We start from the raw sequence: 19,992 nt of genomic DNA on the forward strand, positions 1-19,992 counted from the left end.
GGTTCCTCGATTAGCGGAACGGTTCAGTCGTCGCGTCAATAGTCGTATCATGGAAACTCGAATCTGATTTCTCCGGATTTCGATTTCGCTGGTTCGGTCGCCGAACCTCCGCTTCGTCCGTTGCTCGTCGAATATCAAAGTTCGTGCGATCAACGAACCAAGGGTTTTTGATTCCAGCGTAATCGAGCCTCGATATTTTCAAGCGTCGTCCGCGTTCGATCTACTTACGAGTTATTTTATAGAAAATGATTCGAATAGACCCTGTGGAAATTCTTTAAAATGTCCTCTCTTTCTCTCTCTCTCTCTCTCTGTTTCTACATTGCAAAAGCAAAATTTGTCCAAAGAGAACGATCGAGTTGAAATTGACTAAAAAAAAAGATAATAATGAAAAAACAATCTCTCGTCTCTCTTTTTCACTTAACAGATTAAACATAGCGATTCAAAGAAATATTGTACTGTCTGGAAATTGTCATCCCTCGGAATTATCAACAGAATGGAAAATAGAGTCTTCGACGCTTCCCATGAATTGCTCGGTGATCCAAGATGGTCGCCACGGTCCACGAACTCGGCAGGACCCCGTACGATAGAAAAACCGCTAGCAACCGACCTAATATATATGTATATATATTATTCAGCGTCCTGGTTAGATAATTATAATAATTCTCTCGTATTTCTCTCCTGCCTCGTTATCATTTTGTTTTTTCTCGTTTTAAATATAAAAATGAAAACTAACGTATCTTTGGCTTGTTCCCTTTACCAATCGGCAGCAACCCCGGACGGGCTGCGGCGAGCATCGTTATTATTTGTTTTTTTTTTTATTTGTTTGTATGTTTGTTTCGTTTAAATATCTTTTGTACAGATTTTGTACACTCGAGCGTGGATATCCGTGTACGCGCGTGCGTGCCTTCTCGTCTCGAGTTTAATATCTCGCGGGTTCTCGAGCAAACTATACTCTCTCCCGTAACTCTTTCATCCGCTGCGTTTCATTTCGACACCCCCCCCACCCCCCCCCCCCCCCCCCCCCCCACACACACACGTCTATAATAACGTTATTTACACCTCCCGTTCGCGTGCGACGGGAGAGCGCGCGCGCACAATATTCTTTCCATTTCTCGCGTTCTACTCTCTTTGCATCGCGTCGATTTGTGTATCCGTGTTGCCGCGTGTGTTTACGTGTGTGAGTGCGCGCGCATTCCTTAATACCTTTCCTAATTATTATAGATTACTCGAATCTATCCTAGCGACGCGACGTGTAACTCGTCGTCAAACCGGTGTTTCAACCGCGTATCTTCGTGTTTCTTTCCGTCCTGTGTGAACATAGTGTATGTAACATTCTTTTTGTGTGCATGCAAAACCTGTCCATCTCTCCCACCGTTGTGTTCATACATATGTATATATATATATATGTACATGTATATATATAAATGTACACTTTATATATATATATATATATATATGCATATATAAATAGAGATTTGTTGTTGTTGCTTGTTTTCGCAAGTGTGTCGTTTAGCAAGCTGGATGAACACATTGCGTGGCCCAGCCCCAGATGCCACAGACAGCCTCGCGTGCGTCGTGACGCCCCGCGTCCGTTTTTCGACGACGACAACGACATACGTGTGTATCACCACTTTTAGTGGATCGGCGACTTAACGATGTGGTCCGGCGGGATGAAGTGGTACGCGGGTATCTGCATTCCCGCCGTTTCGTGCGATATCCTGAAACAGAATTGGCCGTGACTGTCAGACGGGCTCGGCTTAGCTCGATGCCGTGATTCCGCTAGCCGAGGAAGCCGACGCGAACGCGCAACCCGACTCGCTCGTTTCGATTCTTTACTCCTATATACGATCCGGTTAGATATTAAAGGTATTGGACGTATCATTGTTAGGGATCGAATCGATACTCTTACGACGAGCTCTTGCTTCCGCTTCCGTGGTAGCAAGACGAACAAAAACAAGCGAAACAAAAAGCTAGCTCGTATTTTAGCGAAAGTAAAAGTACGACGCCACGGAAAGCAGCCAGCAAAGCCAGAAGAACTCGAGAAACTCTTGTCACAGCATCGGTGTGGCTCGCGATGGAATTTTCATAATTTCTTCCCAATCGTGGCGAGCGTTCCGCGTGGAACGGAACGACTCCGCTTTCGAATCGACCGGTGAAAGCTAATAATATTCTGAAGCAGTCGAATGAAAAATCTACAACCGAAGATTTCCATTTAGACGAGATAAATCGAATCGGGCGGCGATTCGAATCCACGGTTCTCGAAACGAGCAACGGGCTGCGATTCTTCGCCTCCACCCCCTCTCCCTCTTTCTCACTCCCTCTCTCTCTCTCGAACATGCGTCGCGGCGCGTTCGATCCGATCGGATCGGTCTTCGTCCCGCAGCGACATCGGATCCGCGTGAAAATCTTCCGCGAGCTTCGCGACAAAACGCGACCAAAGAAAGCCACGACGTTGGACTCGCAGAAAATTTGGTCGCGTGACCGAGCGTCACCGGGGAAAACGGACCGTTGTTCGCGCGGAATCGCTTCCGAAGCGACTACGACTCTGTTTTCTTCCCGAAACAACATATCGTATGTAGGCAACATGTGTATCTCGTCGGTCCACGTGCTCTTTCTTTCTTTTAGAAAACAAGAAAAAATAAACGGTCAAACGGGTATCGAGAATACAAAGATCGTGTGTGGAAACGGTGAACCGATTGAATTGAAGGCGAACGAAAACGGAAAAAGCAAAATGAAATTACGTCGATAGCCGAAAAACGGTATATCGTATAAAAAACTGGGAAAAGTGTCGATTAACGGGACTACAAAGGAGCGGATGGTGCTTACCAAAGACGGTCAGGAGCCTGGGTCAAGTTGGTTGGATGGATACATCTTCTCTCTCTTTCTCTCTCTTTCTCTCCCCCTTTCTCTACATCTTTTCTGTACGAGTCTCTCTCTCCACTCTTGTCGTACGTTTATATTTACACAGGCGCGACACGCGCGTGCATCGTCGCGTGCACGCGCGCGGTTCACTACTCGATCGATGCATACGTATACGCATCGGGAGCACCGTTCGGTCAAAGTTCGAGCCGAAGGAACGTCTCCGTTCGGCCACCTGGCGAGAATGTCCGTGGCGCGGGTTCACTCGAGAATAAAAACTGCTCGCGAACTTGTACCTGCGAACGATTGCAATGTTTCGCCGATTTGATCGACAACTTTGCATACAAATTATTGTAGTTTGCAAATGCTTCGGCAACGAAGGTCCGCGCGCCCGCACGCGCAACTACAAGCGTCGAGTATTTCTCAGGGGGCCACGGATAGACGCGTCACCAACGATCGCGACCCTTGCGCGTAGATTTATCCTTTTTATTTTCCGTTTTTCGGTAGCATCGGTTCGGCAGACTTTTTATCAACTTTGATCGCATCGGACACTCTGCATCGATCATTACGCAACAATTGCTGTTCGGTCGTAATTAATACCACGCATTAGCGCGCGTGTCTCTTAGATCGCGAATGATATCCACGTCCTCGACCGGTTTAATAATTTTGAAATTACCAGGAAATTTCGCGGTCGTATCGATTATTTGGTTAGCAAAGCTTGATCGGTGGGGAAATATTGCGCGTGACGTAATTCGGTACGTATGGTGGAGCGAACGATCTGTATTTAGCGAGGTTATTCGTTTAACGCGATTTGAAAATCTGGATACCGAATGAGATATCCCAGTATTTCGATAGAACCGCGTGTACACCCGCTGCTATTTCACGGCTCGACGGTGCAATTATTATCGGATTATTCGTAGTCGAAGGAATCGCGTCTTCCGATCGAATAGAACGACTTGATACGCGCGAATGTGTTTTCGAACGGAAAGTCTGAACGCGTTAACGATATTCGGTAACTGCGGACGGGATGCAAGAAAATCCACGTTCAGAATTATCTTTGATTTTTCCACCGTTTTAAACGTCGTTTGTTTCTCAGATAAATGCGGAAAAGTGGCTGTCGAATAACGATAAATTCGCGTCGCGTCGGGCCAGCGACGAGAAAGCATCGCGACATCCGTCGATGCTCTCGACTCGCGTTTATCGATCAGACCTGAACCCTCTCGCTCGTCGCGTTCCGCTTTCCGTTCGTCGACGCGACCCGACGGCTGGTTGGTCGCCATTGAACAAAGAGAAAAAGAAAAAACGATAAAGGAGGTAGCAACAATAAAATACGGCACGCCAGAAACGTGGTCGCGCAAGGTACTACAGAATTAGTTCCCCCAAGGAACTCTGGATCGATATATTCATATAAATAAACGCGCGTGCAACTCGAATATGCAACATTTTCATCTAGAAACGGAAAACGGCTAACGAGAGACGCTGGTAAAAATGGCAACTCCGTTCAAACAAGTATCGACTTGCGACATGAACAAAATGGCGACAAGTGCGTTGCGGAACCGCGTTCGATGGAAAGCATCGACGCATGGTGTTTGCTGCTTTATTATTATTTATCCTATCTTTCTCTGTTGTACGATCTGCTGTACGTTGTTGTTATCAGTTTGCAGCTCGAATCGTATTAAACACCCCTAGCTTTATTCAACAAGGTGATACAGGGTAGCTAATGTCTGTGAAGCACACAAGCTCTGGCGACATCGTTTATAGAGACCAACATACAGTTTGAAAACTAACGCACCTACGTAAAATTCTGTGTATACTCTATTGTTTCTGTCCCATTTATCTCTCTCTCTCTCTCTCTCTCTCGCACACATACACACACGCACTCTCTCTCTCTCTCTCACTCACTCGCTCTCGTAGTCTTGATCGTGAAAGAAACTTGCATTAAAATTCCTCTTCCCCTTTACATCTCCCGATTCGATGCGACGCGCGCGATTCAAAGAAAATGTTTATTGTCTCGACGAACTAAACGAAACGCACGAAATGGGGCGAGACTACGGATCGGTATAGAATGAAGAACGCAATGAAAATTAGATGTATTATATTAATTGGGTGGACGTGGATTGCGATCGCGCGCGACCGCCCGCGAACAATCTTCCCTCGAGGATCAAAAATCTACTCGCACCCTGCGGTTCGAATATACATAGATCGTCGCGACGATCCGCGAGATCGCTTGCCACGTCCGATCGATCGGTGTACCAAACGCTACAAACGATCGTGTATCGCAATCTGCTAGATGCAACGTTATTTCCTCGCTATCAACTAGAAATTGAGCACACAAACATCGACCTGGTTACGTCCGAATCTCGTTCGAACGAGAACGGGGACGATCGGTTTTCATTTGTTCCTTCTCTTTTCATAGTCTTTTCTTCTCTTCTCGCCTTCCGGTCCGCAACAGTTTTCTGTGATTTCGTGCTCTCTGTTTCCGCCGTCGGTTTCCGTCCTCTCTTCGATGTTCGTCGTCGATCGAGAAGAAAAGACGCGTGTTCGACGCGCGAATACAATTCTTGCGGATTTTCGGAGGAATTCTCACGCTTCCCCTTTTCCGTGTTTTCTCGCGCGTAGGTGTTGAGTGTGTGTCCGCGAGTGCGCATGTGTCTGTGTGTTTTGTGTGTGTGTGCGCGCGCGCGCGTGTACGCCCGTGTTTCACACGCGTGACCGCGCGATGCGCGTCGATAAGGTATAATATGTATCTAAAAACGTCTCGTTTTAACCTAATTTATCTGAACTGGATTCACTTTATACTTTATTCTCTCTAGATTCCGATACATGGATACATCGGCGTTACAATCGACCGTGTTTCTCTCCTCGCGAATGATTACGTTTTCCATTGCCTGTTTGTATATTAATTATTATATCGTTACAATAAAATGACCACTATTGTAAATTGATTGATTACCTCGTATAGTCGAATATAATATATTTATATTCACTGACGATATTCGATGAACCACTACCTCGCGGTACAAATAAGCTCTCTGATTATTATTCCTTCTCTCGCACACGATCTCTTTCTTTCTTTCTTCCCGTCTCTCATTCTCGCTACGATCACCCAGCGAAGGAAGTCTGTCCTCGTTTTATTCGTACGAGCCACGTTACATGATTACACGCATTATCTGTTCTTCTTTCCCGAATCTTGGCCTTGACGCGCGCAACTCCACTTGATTAATCATTTTCCTACATTCTTTTTCCCTCGTACTTTGTCGCTTGCGCGCGCGCGTACCAAGACACGGTAGAAAAATGAAAATAAAATATAATTGTTTCGCTCGATTACTTTCTTTCACATTCTCGCTCGACATCCTCTCTCGTCACGCACACGCGCACTCTAAATCTTTTTCGTCCGACATTTCTGTTTTGTCCTTTTTGTCAAACGCGACATAATTTTACGCCTCTCCGCGTTCTCTCTCCCTCTTCCTTGATTCAAGTGGTCAGCTATATATGTATATATATATATATATTTATATATATCTACTAGAAAAAATTACATCGGAATCCTCTAACGCTAGTAAGAAAAGGTTGTTCTGCTTCAAACGTTAATCAATTAGTAATTCATCGCGATTACGTTGCATCGTATACACACATACGCATACACGTATGCATGTACGTAAAAACGACGGTGCACAAGCGGTCGCGCCCCCCGAGTCGTCGTTCCGATACAGCAACGACCGTTCCTCGTTCTTTCGATTCGAAGACGGTGACGTACGATACTGTGTAACAGCCTCGAACGGAAGGAAAGATCCGTACGAATTGTAAAACAACAAGGTCTCGCAGAGGACTCGGAGGACGCGTCGCGCTAGTGACAAGGGCTCGAAGACTTAGCGTCGGATCTCGACGATCTTCGTTCACGGGGTTCGCGTACGCTAACTTTAAAGTATGAGTCTACCAGTCTACCGATCGTCTTGGCGACGACCGTGGATACTACGCGCGTGGATCCGGAACATCGGCGTCTCGGTTGCATCGAGGAAGAAAATTCTTTCGAGTAGTTTACGAATTCGGAAACCTCTCCGGGCTAAATGCTAAGTGCTAAATGTTTATTCGTTGACGCGCGACGAAATCTAAAGCCGAGCTTCCCGGTTGACAAAACTTGACCGAACTGCTAAACTAAAAGTCGTTCTCGAATAAACTGACGCTATAAAAGTCGATCGTTTCTCTTCGAATTACAAAATAAGAAGAACTGACGCGCGCATTTATGTAACAACGCGATCGTCGAAACGCGACAGGCTCGACCGGCAACGGAAACTGCTTGTTAAATTTGATCTAAACTCTGCGATTTTGCCTTAACCTGTCCGATCCACCATAACCCAATGGATAATCTTAAAAAGCGGAACGTTGCGTACTCTGGACTCGCTCCGCGTCGGCTTTGAAAAGAAAGATCGAATTCTTTGGCAAAATATCGCGATCGCGTTAAAAGAGCCCGCACCAACCCCGCTTCCTCTAACAGCAAATATTCCAGATCCACGAGCAAGCTCGAATCAAAGGAGGCCCCCTTCGGGCCTCGTCTACACCCTGTATCTCAGAGAAATGCAAACTCGAAGGAACCGTCCAACGATCTCACGGATGAAAAGTAAAAAGACACGCACGGCATGAAAAAAGATGTCTTACCCTACCATCGAGAGGAGGAAGTCTTAGTGGTAGAGGTACTAGTAATAATAATTAATAGTAGTAGAAGTAGTAGAAGAAGAAGAACGAAAAGTCCGTACTGAAAAAAGGTCGTGGTCCGATCCTTGGCCAAGTCTTAAATCCGGACTCGCGCGACCCGTGACGGGGCGGCGAGGCTCGTCGTGGCCCGTGGCCCGCGACCCGCGGATCGCGCGCTACCCTGGCGTCCGTACGCGCGTATCTCCGACGTGATTAATTTCGTGTACCGTGTGTGTATGGTCGAGTGGCGGTTCTTGTCGCTGTTGTTCTTGTTCCTGTTCAGGTTCTGGTTGTCGACGAGTAAAGCGTGTGTTCGAACGTGTAACGAGCTCCCCGTCGCGTCTCTCCGTGGTCGATGGTCCATCGGCTCAGTACGGGTTGTACTTGGTGCGCTCGGATTTGAATTTGCCGCTGTCGGTCGGTCCGGGTGCGCCGGGGCTACGTAACCTCGGCGTGAACTTGTGCGACCGGTGCACGCCGGTGGTCTGGACCGGAAGCGCGGATGCAGCCGCGCCAGCAGCACCACCTAGCAATTCCGTGAGTCCGCCGAGGGCGGTCAGGCTAGATAGGGCGTTGAGGGCGCCTGGCTTGCTTAGCAGCTGAGCCAAGGGAATGGCGCTGGCCAAGGGAGAGGCAGTGGTAGTGGTGGTAGAGGGAGAAGCACTGGCCCCGGATGCCCCGGGAGTGGTACCGCTGCCAGGGGTTTGGGTATTTTGGGCCTCAAGGTTAGCTTTCTGCAGTTCAACACTGGGGAAAAGACACAAAATGTAAAAAGGTGAGGGTGGGAACGTTCCTCTGATACGGTTCGTGTTCGTGTAATTTCCAGCGAGTAGTGTGATTCGCTGGCGCCGTTCGCTTGTCACCGGGCAATATAGGCCGAACGACGATAACGCGGACGCCTCGGCGAGAATCCCCGGTTTCGGACGACCGTGGCACGATTGCGGTCAACGTGGAACGATCGGTAAAGACGAACGAAGAACCTCCGCGTGTCCCTCCTGAACCTGTTCCTCCGGCTCCGTCCGTTTCAAAATGTGTAGAACTGGTCGTCCGCGTTAATTATTTCCAAACGGCATCCGATCGTATATCGTTTGCCCATTGCAGAACCACGTTGGCGAATCCTTACAGAGACTCGTATCTATCGAATCGGAGCATTGCAAATATTTACCTCGCGATCTAACAACGAACAGCTCTTATACCAAGATTCCGCTGCGTTCCACGTTAACGTCGATTCCGCGTTACCAACATTCGCCCTATGCCCGTGCACGCGTCCAACGAGCTGTCTGAGCGTAGGTGTACGTGTTTCTGTGACGGTGTTTGTACTATGCACAAAAGTGTATTTTTCGATAAATGAAAATAAAAAAGAAAACGGTGTCAGAGATAGAGGTAGAGAAAGAGAGATAGATTGAATAAGAGCGATCAAGAGAGAGATGTGTATGTAATATATAATAGACGTTTGAAAACGGAGATGGAGAAAGAGAGAGAGAGAGAGAGAGAGAGAGAGAAAGAAAGAAAGAGAGAGGAAGAAGAAGAAGAAGAGAGAAGAAAGAAAAGGGGTCAAGAAGAAAAGAAAAGAAAAGAAAGAAAAGAAAAGACACGATGGAAATTAAACGGTAGCTAGAAGAAGAAGAGTTATCAGATTAACAGACAGAGCCGAGTCGGACAGAGAACAGAAAGAAAAATCAAGTCGCTAGGCGTTTAAGAGGCATCGGAGAGAGTTATGATACGGGTGCTCTACGGAGCGTGAGACTCGAGTACACCGGCTACGTGGTGGTTCGTGGCGGGGGTGTAGAGTCTATAGCACCGGGACGCGGTTTCAGCTGGGAGATCTCGGGGATGGCTACGATCGTTATGCCACGACTGGAAGCGTCGAGCCGTGTTCCCGATCCATCGATATCCAACACGATCCGGCACGAAATCTTCCGTATTGCCATATCTCGGCGCACTCTCTCGCCGGTGAGCAAACCTTGCGAGCGGGAACACGGCGGATCGTAACGATCGTGGCCATCCTCGGAGGTGTTCGAGCGCCAAAGATTGGTCGACTCGAGTCGAGCCGGGCCGCGTCCCGATGCCGAAGGACGCGCTGCGAGGATGCGCCAGGCAAATGGACCTGTTCCGTGGTGCCAACTAACGTAAGTCACTAAAAACAGTCTCACGGTCCATTTTCCCTGGCGCAACAGAGCCGTAGTCCGTCGCGCGAACCACTGCCGAGTCTATCGGGTCCGCAATCCGACGCAAGCAATCGAGCTATCGAAGCAGCAATTTTTGTGCGAGTCGTTTCGCGGGACGCATTATGGCTCTGCGGAGTCACTGAAAAGCGGAACTCAAACTAAAACGGGGCGCAGGACCAGCACTCTGCCAGGAGGTTCATGGGTAGATAGATAGATAGACTACTGACGGTTGAACAGGAGAGAGAAAGCAAAAGTATATGCGCGCGCGCGCGCGTGTGTGTGTCTCAGAGAGAGAGAGAGAGAGAGAGAGAGAGAGAGAGAGAGAGAGAGAGAGAGAGAGGCTGCTGATTTGGCGAATCGCGGACTTCCGCGCGCGCTACCACGGTCGATAATCGGCTGTGGCGGACATGGCAGAGTGCGGATCCTGGCTGCGAGGAATGCTGGGTATGTAATAATCGTGGCTACCAAGTTATGAGCAGGTACAGAAGTAACGGGGGGGTCGATGAATATTCGGTCGCTATTAAATGCAGTAGTAAATTATGAGTGACAATCTGGAATAAAATATAACGGATTACAATTGTAATGTGGGTGGGCGGGGAGAAAAAAGTTGATCGTTTTCTATCATTTTTTTTTATCTTTTCTTACTTTTGTTAGAAAAGTTCGCTTTGCTCTCTCTCTAAACACCGAGCGTGCGAGGGTGGCTAGATTCTAAGAACACGACAAATGACGGACGGGTAGGCCCGATATCTTTCCGAAACACTTTTCAGTAAACTTTTACAGAAACGTGGAAGCACGTAGAGGGGTCTATATATATGCTTTTCTCAGCAGGTGTTTCGCGGTGTTGTTTTCTTCGAACGCGTCCGAGCGTCTCGAATCTCGTCGACGACTACGTATTGGTATCCGTACAGCGTGTTCCAGCGATGCCGCTGTTTCTTTTTTTCGTGTTGCTTTTGGTTTCGTTCGCGCGAACGAGGAAGAAGGGTGGCGATCGGTCCCAACACCACAATCGGTTATTTCTTTTCAGGGGACGAAGCGAGACGCGCGTCCGTGGACCGTTCGTTCGTTATCGAATACCGAGCGAACGCAGCGACGAACAACAGCTGGGAAATGTGCGAAACAAAAAGAGAACAAACCGGGAGACGTTCGATGGCGTTGTTGCGGGGTGACCTTTGGCGAAGGAGCGGGGTTCCGCGTGGACGACGATCGGCCAGGCCGACCGACGGTTTACGAAAAAAAAGATGAATCGACGAGTCTTTGGCGGACGGTCCGAAAGAGCGCAACACGAATTTTTCGTAAAAATAACGTACGCGTTTAATTGGACGAAACGTTCGTTCCGTTTGACGGAACTGTGAACTTTTGTACGAAAGAAAATAAAAACAAAATAACACATTTGCGACAATCGATTCTCCGACGCGTTTCAAATCTGTCGCGACGCACAAAAATCCGCGAATCGAAATCTAATGTCGCGCTGCCGTTTAAACCCGTTTCCTCCGTGCAATCGACGAAAACGGCGACGTATACTCTTTCGCTCCTCCACCAGAGAAACGGAAAAAATGCCGGTGTCGGGTGATCGCGGTTAATGATTCGAAGCAGGAAATTCGGCGTCCGTCGGTCTGGCCTCGTTGAACGGGCTTCGCGGTGTAAGACGCATTCGGCAAATAATGATCGAAACGTGCAATCGAAAACAATGTAGGTGTCGCGAAACGAAACATACTCAGCGCCTAGAAAGCTGTGAAGGGTTTGCGAGCCTTCGCCAAAGGGGGTGGTATTATATATAGTATCCGATCGAGAGGCAAATACCAAAAACAATAAAGTAGAAAAAAATATATATGCATATATTATATATGTACGTATAGACACGCGCGCACACACATATATAGATATATACATATAGACATACATACAATGCACGTATGTATAAAAAAAGAAATAAAAGATCCGAATATACGAAAAGGAAGGAATAGAATCATTGTTATGCTTGCGCAGGATTCTGCGGGACGGTAATCGCCGGAAATGGCGTTGCCACAAGTATTGTTCGACTGCGCGTGTCGTTTTCTGTCGTATCTTGTTTTTTTTTTTTGCTCAAAGTCAATTTCTTTTTTTCTTAAGAAAAATTGTATTGCTTGAAAGGACAGCCAGCGACAATGGGAAACAGATGTTGAGCGGAGAGATGTGTCTGCAGGATACTCGGGGTACTGGGCCTGGAAAGCAGGACCTGGAAATAAAGGATTAAGAAGATATCCTCTTCTGCCGTGGTCGGCGACGATGTCTTCCGGCGACTCCGAGAGCGTTGAAGACGATGGACAGTGGATGTCCCTCGTGCGCGGGCGCTGCTGCCGACGTCTTTCTTCCATTGCTATGCAACCTTATCGCTACGATATATACATATGCGCATATATATATATATATTTTTTTTTTTTTCACATATACATATATGCGTATCTCACCTGTTACGCTAGAGAAACCGAGCTGGCGTTACGGTCGTCGCATGCACGAGAACAAGACGAGACGCAGCACGGGGACGGGAACGGGGACGGTGTCGGAAGACGCGCTCCTTTGCCTGGCGCGTCCCATGCGGCGAATCTCCGTTTCCCGATATCGATACCGATACCGATACCGACACCGATTCCCGTGCCAGCACAGCGTCCTCCCTTTCGGCGATACCATCCACCACGGTATCGTCCGATCGACGCGCCGGTGGACGACACACCATTCCGTCTGGCAACGCTTCTTTCATCTCGCGATTTCTCATACCTGGCCGTGACCCAACCGAAGATTTCCGAGCCGCGAAATCGATTCCATCGAAACACGTTTGCGTCCTAACTGAAAAGCCCAGAGAGAGCCTCGGCGCATCCTTTTATCCGGTTCAAAGTTGCCCGTAAAATGTGTTACGTCTCGCTTTCTCGGTTAATCGCGTCGCCCGTCGGCGCGTCTTCGTTGATCGATCGAGATCGAATCGCGAAACGATTTATGCCGCGAGATTCGGTTGAGCCACGGCCGGTTCGTCGCGGTAGGAACAAAGGGATGATCGTCGACCGGCGCGCCTCGGATATATCAACGGTAACAACAAAGACGTTGAGAGGCGTCTCGTCGATCGCCTTCGAGAACACCGAGGCTAAGAAAGGTCCAAATACGGGAGAAACGAGTAACGCAAAAACAGACGAAAACGTGTGGGCTGTTCGGGGCTGGTAGTTGGGGCACGGCGGTCGGAGACGTGTTTCGTCCGATGCGTTTCGTACAATATCGTCGACATCGGCGACGCAATCCGACGTCGGTCGCCGATGACGAGAAAGAAAGAAATCGGAAAGTATTTGTCGAGGGTTGGGGGCAAAGGGTTCTCGGGGTACATGTATCGCGGGAGACAATCGACCGTAAAACGTAGCCGGGACGAGTTCGACTTTGTTTCGGTTTCGGGAATCGTGAGAGAAGCGGCGACACGCTTCTCTCTTTGGACCTACGTCTTCAACGGGTTCCGACGAATATACCTATATAATATTCCTCCTTTCAAATAAATATTATACAGGTATATTTGGAGATTGAACGTATGCTGAAGGTGTGTATATATAATAGATAGATAAATATATATATATCATATAGACGAGATCGAGGAGGGGGTCCGGCGTTCCTTCGAACGGGACCCCCTCCGACCTCGATCTCGGTAGCCATTGGCGGCGTTGGAGTGTGCGCTCTATGGGTACTACCGCGCGGTATTCGGTACTCACCTCATATTGATGAGATATTGTGCCAATGCCACGGCGTCCGGATTTCCGGTAATGGTGATCGTACGATCCGTGGCTCCACCCTCTCTCTCCTCACAGTTACTGATTCTGATCATCGCCCCGGAAATCTGACGGATCTCTGCGATCTTGCTGCCGCCCTTCCCGATGATGCAACCGATCAACTCGTTGGGCACGGTCAGCTCGTGCGTCTGATTGTTCGCAGCGGGCTGTTGCCTGTTCGTGTTGCTGGTGCGCAGTTGACTGCCGGCTAGTGCTGCCAGTGCTGGAATGCGATACACACGATTTCTCGATTTTCCGTTTCTCTGCCTCGCGCGATCGCGCTCAACAAATTTCAGTTTCGTTTCCCTGTCCGCTGTATGCTACAATAATTAATCAACGCGTCGTCGAAACGACCAACGGTATCGGGCGTCTCACCTGCAGGATTAAGTCCACCGGTGTTGGCAGGTGTGGCCAGGCCTCCGAGCCCGAGAGCCGCGAGCCCAGCCAATGGATTGCTACCGAGCTTTCCCATCTGTAACAACGACGAAGAGATCCATCGCTCAACAAATTAGAATCACGCGTGCCGGCTCTGAACGAACTCGTTAAAGTGCTTCAGGGACTATGTACGAAGACACCGAGATAAAAGTATATGGTATACGATGTACATGTATCTAAAAGGAGGTATATGGTATTGTAATCTGCCTGCTTCCTCGCGCGAGTCGCATTCCGAGGATCGTCGATTACAGGAATCGAGAGAGAGAGAGAGAGAGAGAGCGCGGCGGAAGAGTCGCCGAACGTTAACGAGACCGAACCGAGGATAATCGAATATCGAACGAAAGGAAGAAAGGAGAAAAACGACGAGAAGGGTTTCCGATTGAAAATTTCTGTTCGTTTTTCGTCGAGATCTTCCATCGATCGTCTCGGCGGCGCGCCACCGTAAATCGTGATCCATCGACCAAGCGACGAGAGTCCCGACACTCGATTTCTCGGGACCAATCACCAATCATTCGGAGCGTGTCCCGCGATTCTCGACGACCGTTTCAGCCGTTTCCGGCCTCTGTGCGACGACGGAATCTCCTCCCCCAGGCCGTCAACGAATTCGCGGTAACCGATCGAACAAAATCGTACGTCGCATACGTTTGCGCGTGTCGTCGCGCTTATCTAGTACATTATACACCGCGCGTACGTATATGGAAACGATAAGAGAGAAACCGCCGCTCTGCTCTGCGTCGCGTCGCGTCTCGTCGCGACCGACCGACCGACCGATATACTGGAATCTCGAGCGTGTGTCTCCGCACTGATTCAAATTTCCTGTCGGCCAATTCCGCCAATCGGACGCGCTACGCCGAACACTCGTTCCGGGAAGACCGTCCACGTTACGCCCGTGCTTCGCGCGCGCGAATCGGACCTCGAACGAGGATCGGATCGATCCCCGCGCTGCTTCGTCCAATGTAAACGGGAAGCATGGGAGGACAGGACAGGATAGGATAGGATAGGATAGGATAGGATAGGATGGTATGGGATCAGATCGGATGGGGAAGTGGCTGCGAGAATCGATCGAGTCGATGATCGGTTCTCGGGGCACGAAATTAGGCACCGAGCTGGGGTTAGAACTAACATCGATCGATGCCCGCGATATTCCGAATTTGCAAATCCGTTGAACCGTGAATTTTTATACGATTACCGCGAATAAATGGGCAACCTCTACGAAATCTGTAGTTTGGCAATCGCAAACAATGAGAAACTGTTCGAGAATACAGCCTGAAAATTTTGATTCGTGGCTTTCGAATTTTTGTCGTTTGAAAATCGTGTTTAGGCCTTCCAAATTCGTCCGTGCTCCGGAACTCCGTGAGAACAAAGGTGAATTACGGATCTGTGATGAATAAAGCGTCGCTGTAGACGAATCGCCCGGCTCGACGCGTGTGCCAATGCACGGCTTTATATTTCCAAGTTTGCTTCGCGATACTCGGCCACCGGAGCATTGTTAAGCTCAAGAAGAGTGAGGAGAGACAAAGAAAGAGAGAGAGAGAGAGAGTAGTCGTGACCCCAAGAGTATAGACGATGATCCGGGCAACTTATCCGCAAAATTATAGAAACCTCTTCTGGGAGAGCGAAGGCACGCCGAGCGTCTAGCAACAAGAGGAACGACTTTGTGGAGAGTGAATGAGAGATAGAGAGCGGAACGAGGTGGAAAATCAAAAGCAAATAATTTGTCCGTTGATCCGAGTCCTCTGTACAAAAATCTAAGACGCGAGCCGAAACCATGTCCTGCAATTTTTGCTAAAAACTACGATCGTCTCGATTCCTGACTCAACTACGGAGCGTAAGGATCTACCGATAAAAAACGGCGACGGCACTATTGTTAACGTTACGATCCTCTATGAATCGATCCAGGTCGATTTCATCGCAATCGTCCGTCATCGAATCTTCTCGAAAGCAGCGATTCGAAATAGAGGCATGCTGCTCGTAAATTAAGGAACGTAATAAACGACAAGTACCAAATCGAACTAATACACGATGGTCATCACGGTAATATTCTACCCTGCTTGAGATGGTGGAGACGTGATGTCAGGGCAGCCCACCCTCCCGCGAACCTTCTTGATTCGTAGCTAGAGAGAGTGCTGGAAAGCCATGCTGTTCTAAAAGGGAAATGGCAATGGGACGAGTGCGTCGGCGTCGGCGACGGCAACGGCGATGGAGGGGAATGAAAACCAAAACGAGATTAGAAAGATGGAAAACGAAAGAAAGCGAGCGAAGAAATCGATGTTTGGCGCGTCGTCTCGCTATCAGTCTTACGATATCGACGCGACGTCGAACACGCCCGCATAAAAGCACCGGTTCCGAATCCCGAACGAAATACAATAGGAGAGGATAGAATAGAACAGAACAAAGATACAAATAACCGTGTAAAATAGAGGAAGAGGAAGAGAGAGAGAGAGAGAGAGAGAGAGAGAGAGAAAAAGAGAGGTGGTTTCTTGGGAAGCCGTCAAAAGCGAAAGCGTGTACATACGGATATAACTTGTAAGTTTTTCGTTTTCGAACGCAAGGATTATATTTTTTTATACGGCAAAGATCGCGCGTCGTTCGGTTTCCTCGAGGCTACCGACTCGACGACGGGTTGTCGTTGGAACGGACGTCATTTTCGGCTGCAAGAGACTCGACTTTCGGTACTCGGGAGCAGCATGTGTACCGAGTGCACCGTGTTTCGTGAAACCGTCGTTTCGAGACCGGTGGTTGCGCGTGGCATCGCGGTTCAGAACGATCGAATGACTTTGCTGACTGTAACAATCGTCTTTAACTTATTTCAACGATTCTCGTTGTTTTCGACTTCGAAGAATAAACATGTTTTACCAGAATCCTTCGCGAAACCAGAAGCGTGGAAGGAGAGTCGGTCGATGGGGTAAGACGAAAGCGGGTAAGAGTTCGAGAAAGGAAATAGTCGAGATCGGATCGAAAGAGAGCGACGATCGAACGAGTACGATTGGTGTTTTGGAAGCGGAAAGAGGGAAAGGCGCTGTGTGTCGAGCCAAGAGAAATAGAGATACGAATAGAGTTTTTTAATAAATTGACGTGCGAATAATCACGGACGGGACAATGGTAGAAAGAGAGGGAGAGCACGCGCAGGCGCGCGCGCGCGCGCGAGATGTGGTAGCGTTATGCTCGTGCACGTAAATCTACATTTTCCTTGTGCGACGCGCGATGCATCCCGTGGTCCTCGTTTCGTTGCACTAGTCGACCACCCATCCCCGACAGTTAATGTCTCTTTGTAATGATATATTTCGCGAACTCGAAAGGAAACGACAAGGACCGAACGGAAAACGAAAGGCGTGAAAAGACAACGGAAACGAACGAAACGAAAACCGCTTGAAAAATATAACCGAGATAAAAAGAGGAACGGAGAGAAAAAGATAGAAATTGTCTGGCAGCGGAACAAAATGAAAATGCAAATGAATGGCGTTTGCGTGCGCCGTCGAACGCGGCCGGCCATCTTTCTCGTCTACGCATCCGTGCGTCGATCGTTCGACCATCTCATTTTTATTTTCAGCGATCGACGGCGGGAATGCCTTCATGTCCGCGTTCGAACAAGTTGTCCGATAAACGTTAATAGCTTCGATAGTTGCCGAACGACGATTCGAAGAAAAATTGACCAAATTTAGATACACGCACCTACTCGTATTACGGAGTCTCGTTAAACCGTCTTGCAACGGCGCGCAATTCTTTTACAATTCTGACGCAAGGAAAACGCGGCGCGTTTATTCGGGTGCGATGTGTCGATCCGTTCCTCTGGAACGCGCTTATTTAATAATTCGGTGTGCCGATGGGGAAACTGCCGAGAAAGAGAGTGTGTGAGAAAGAGAGAGAGAACACGAGATCGCGGTCACTGTTTGTGTTTCGACCACGTACAAAAAGAGTCTCTAATTAGCAAACGTCGCCGTTAAAGCCGGTAATTATGTTTGCCGTCCAATGTTCGCGTCAGCAGATAGAAAATGCGGAACGTGGAATGCGGAATCAATTGCTTCGGTAAACGAATCTGCCTCTCTAGCACAGCACAAAAAAGTCTCGAACTCGCGACCCGTTCAAACTACGCGTCGCCGCTTTGTGCAATTAAAACGCTGGGCCCGCCGATCGATCGATCGATCGATCGATCGTTCCGTCGATCGAAACACGAGAAACTTTCTTTTACGGTCAATAATAGTTGAAAGCTCTATTCTCTTATCAAAATTTCTTGTTCGGCTTGCTTAAAAAATGTCAACTGTCGAAAGTAATTGCAAGTAAAATGCAAATTATTTCGCAAGGGCGATGGTTTCGCTTAACAGAAACTGCAGGGTTCGGCAAATTGTGCGTCCGCTATCATCGATATCTTCGCTCCCTAACGCTGGGTTTCCATGCGAGTCGAACCCAACGCCTCTGTCGACTCGGCGAGTTTCGACGTCGAAAGTTGGAGCAACAACGGGGGCGCGTAGGGCTTCGCCGTCGAGAACGAAGTCCACGACTCGACACGCAGCATTATTCCCTCGCCGCGGACGCACTCATTCGGCGCGCGTCTGCCAAACAAACGAAACGAAACGAAACGAAACGAAACGCGACGCGAGGCAGAGAGATAGAGAAAGAGTGAGAGAGAAAGAGAGAGGGAGAGTGCGAGCGAGCAAGAGAGAAACAAAAGCACCGTGCCCTGAACAGGCCTGGGCTAGACGCTCGAACTTCCCCTATTTGCTGATCAACAAGCTCGCGTGTTTGCTTTGAAAGATCGCAAAATTATCAGGGTGGCGTTTCGTCGCATCTGCCGACAGCGATGGGATCCGGACCGTACGCCGATGGCCCGATAGACCGTTAAACGTTCCGATCCCGTTTCCGGAGTTCTCCGGATACTTAAAAACCTAGGGACTCCTCTATCAAAAGTTGATTCTACCTTGGCCTAGCTTCAACAGGTTCGAAATTCTCCAATTACTCGAAACGTCGGGAGTATTCGAGATCCTAGAAGAACCACAGGGTGTAGGGAGAGAGAGAGAGAGAGAGAGAGATCTGGGGTACGGGATCCCATCGCTGTCTGCCGGTGGCCCGGCCGACCAGCGTTCCGACGCGGCAGTGTCTTGGATTTTCGAAAGACGCGACCGCTGGAAGATCCGTGGGCTCCGTCACCGTGTGGACCAACGACCAGTCTCGAGGAATCCATCGTGCGACCTCCCCGGCGAGAGTAAGCGGTCATGCTAAAGCAGGCTCGATCATCCGGGAAAGAGCTTCGGTGGGACTAGCGTCTCCGTCGCGACGGTCGTACCGTGCCGATCGAATCAGGGAGACTCTGGGGAACGCGTCGCTTCCCGATCTCTTTTCGGTTCGACCGTCGCGCGTCGAGCTCGGTCTTTGCGAGAGCGGAATCGCGATGGCAACGATCGACCGGATCGGACCGGGTCTTCCGAATTTTTCACGCGAGACTCGAAGCTTTGCGAACGCGGTACGCGCCAACGGGGATACGGAATTATCTTTGTCGTTTCTCACCGACAGAGACGGTTGGAGGGGGAAAACGATCCCCGCGTCTCGACGCCGCGCGAAACCAATCGTCCTTTCGACAAAAACATAGAAGGCGACCCGATCCTGGCCGATCGGTTTCGTTCCCGCGATCCGCCGGTCGCGCTTGCCGAGCGTTCCGTACGATCCAGTATATTTCATGTAGCATGCAACGAATTAATCTGTGCACCGTGAAGGACGGCAAGCGGTTCTTCAGGCAATCAACCCACTACCAATCGCAAGCATAACACAGGGAGAGACGCAGCGCCGCAGAGAGACCTCGGCAGCAGGGAAGTACACATTGGAAGCGTTTCGGTGAACGTAACATCGAAAGAGATCGACGAAAAAAATCAGAGAATAGAGGGGGTAGGGAAAACGGAGAAACCAGAGACGACCGATACACGTATAAACAGACACGTGCGGATCACAGAAAAAGCAAAGCGCATAACCAAACGCGCGCGACCGCCCGTTGATTCCGCTCGAAATCTACTCTCTCGAAGTCGCTTTCAATTCAACCGAGAAACCTCCTTCTTCCCGTTTGGTTTCTT

The 19,992-nt window shown here is 49.1% G+C and overlaps 1 protein-coding gene across 5 annotated transcripts in view; it reads right to left on the reverse strand.

Annotated features, from left to right (window-relative positions):
• Positions 1-1,039: 1,039 nt before the first annotated feature.
• The window catches only part of Mub (poly(rC)-binding protein mub), a 91,255-nt gene continuing 72,302 nt past the window's right edge, over positions 1,040-19,992 (reverse strand). For 4 of the 5 annotated variants that reach the window (XM_078177243.1, XM_078177245.1, XM_078177242.1 and 1 more), the window contains exons 6-8: positions 13,874-13,970; positions 13,442-13,721; positions 4,530-8,298 (exon numbers count right to left, since the gene is read on the reverse strand). In XM_078177243.1, coding sequence (XP_078033369.1) covers positions 7,920-8,298; positions 13,442-13,721; positions 13,874-13,970 — 756 coding nt within the window. In that variant the 3' untranslated portion in view covers positions 4,530-7,919. Of the gene's footprint in view, positions 1,719-4,529; positions 8,299-13,441; positions 13,722-13,873; positions 13,971-19,992 lie in introns of those variants that run through there. The other variant, XM_078177246.1, reaches the window with a different exon arrangement.

Source organism: Augochlora pura, chromosome 3 (genome assembly GCF_028453695.1).
Source record: "Augochlora pura isolate Apur16 chromosome 3, APUR_v2.2.1, whole genome shotgun sequence".
NCBI lineage: Eukaryota > Metazoa > Arthropoda > Insecta > Hymenoptera > Halictidae > Augochlora > Augochlora pura.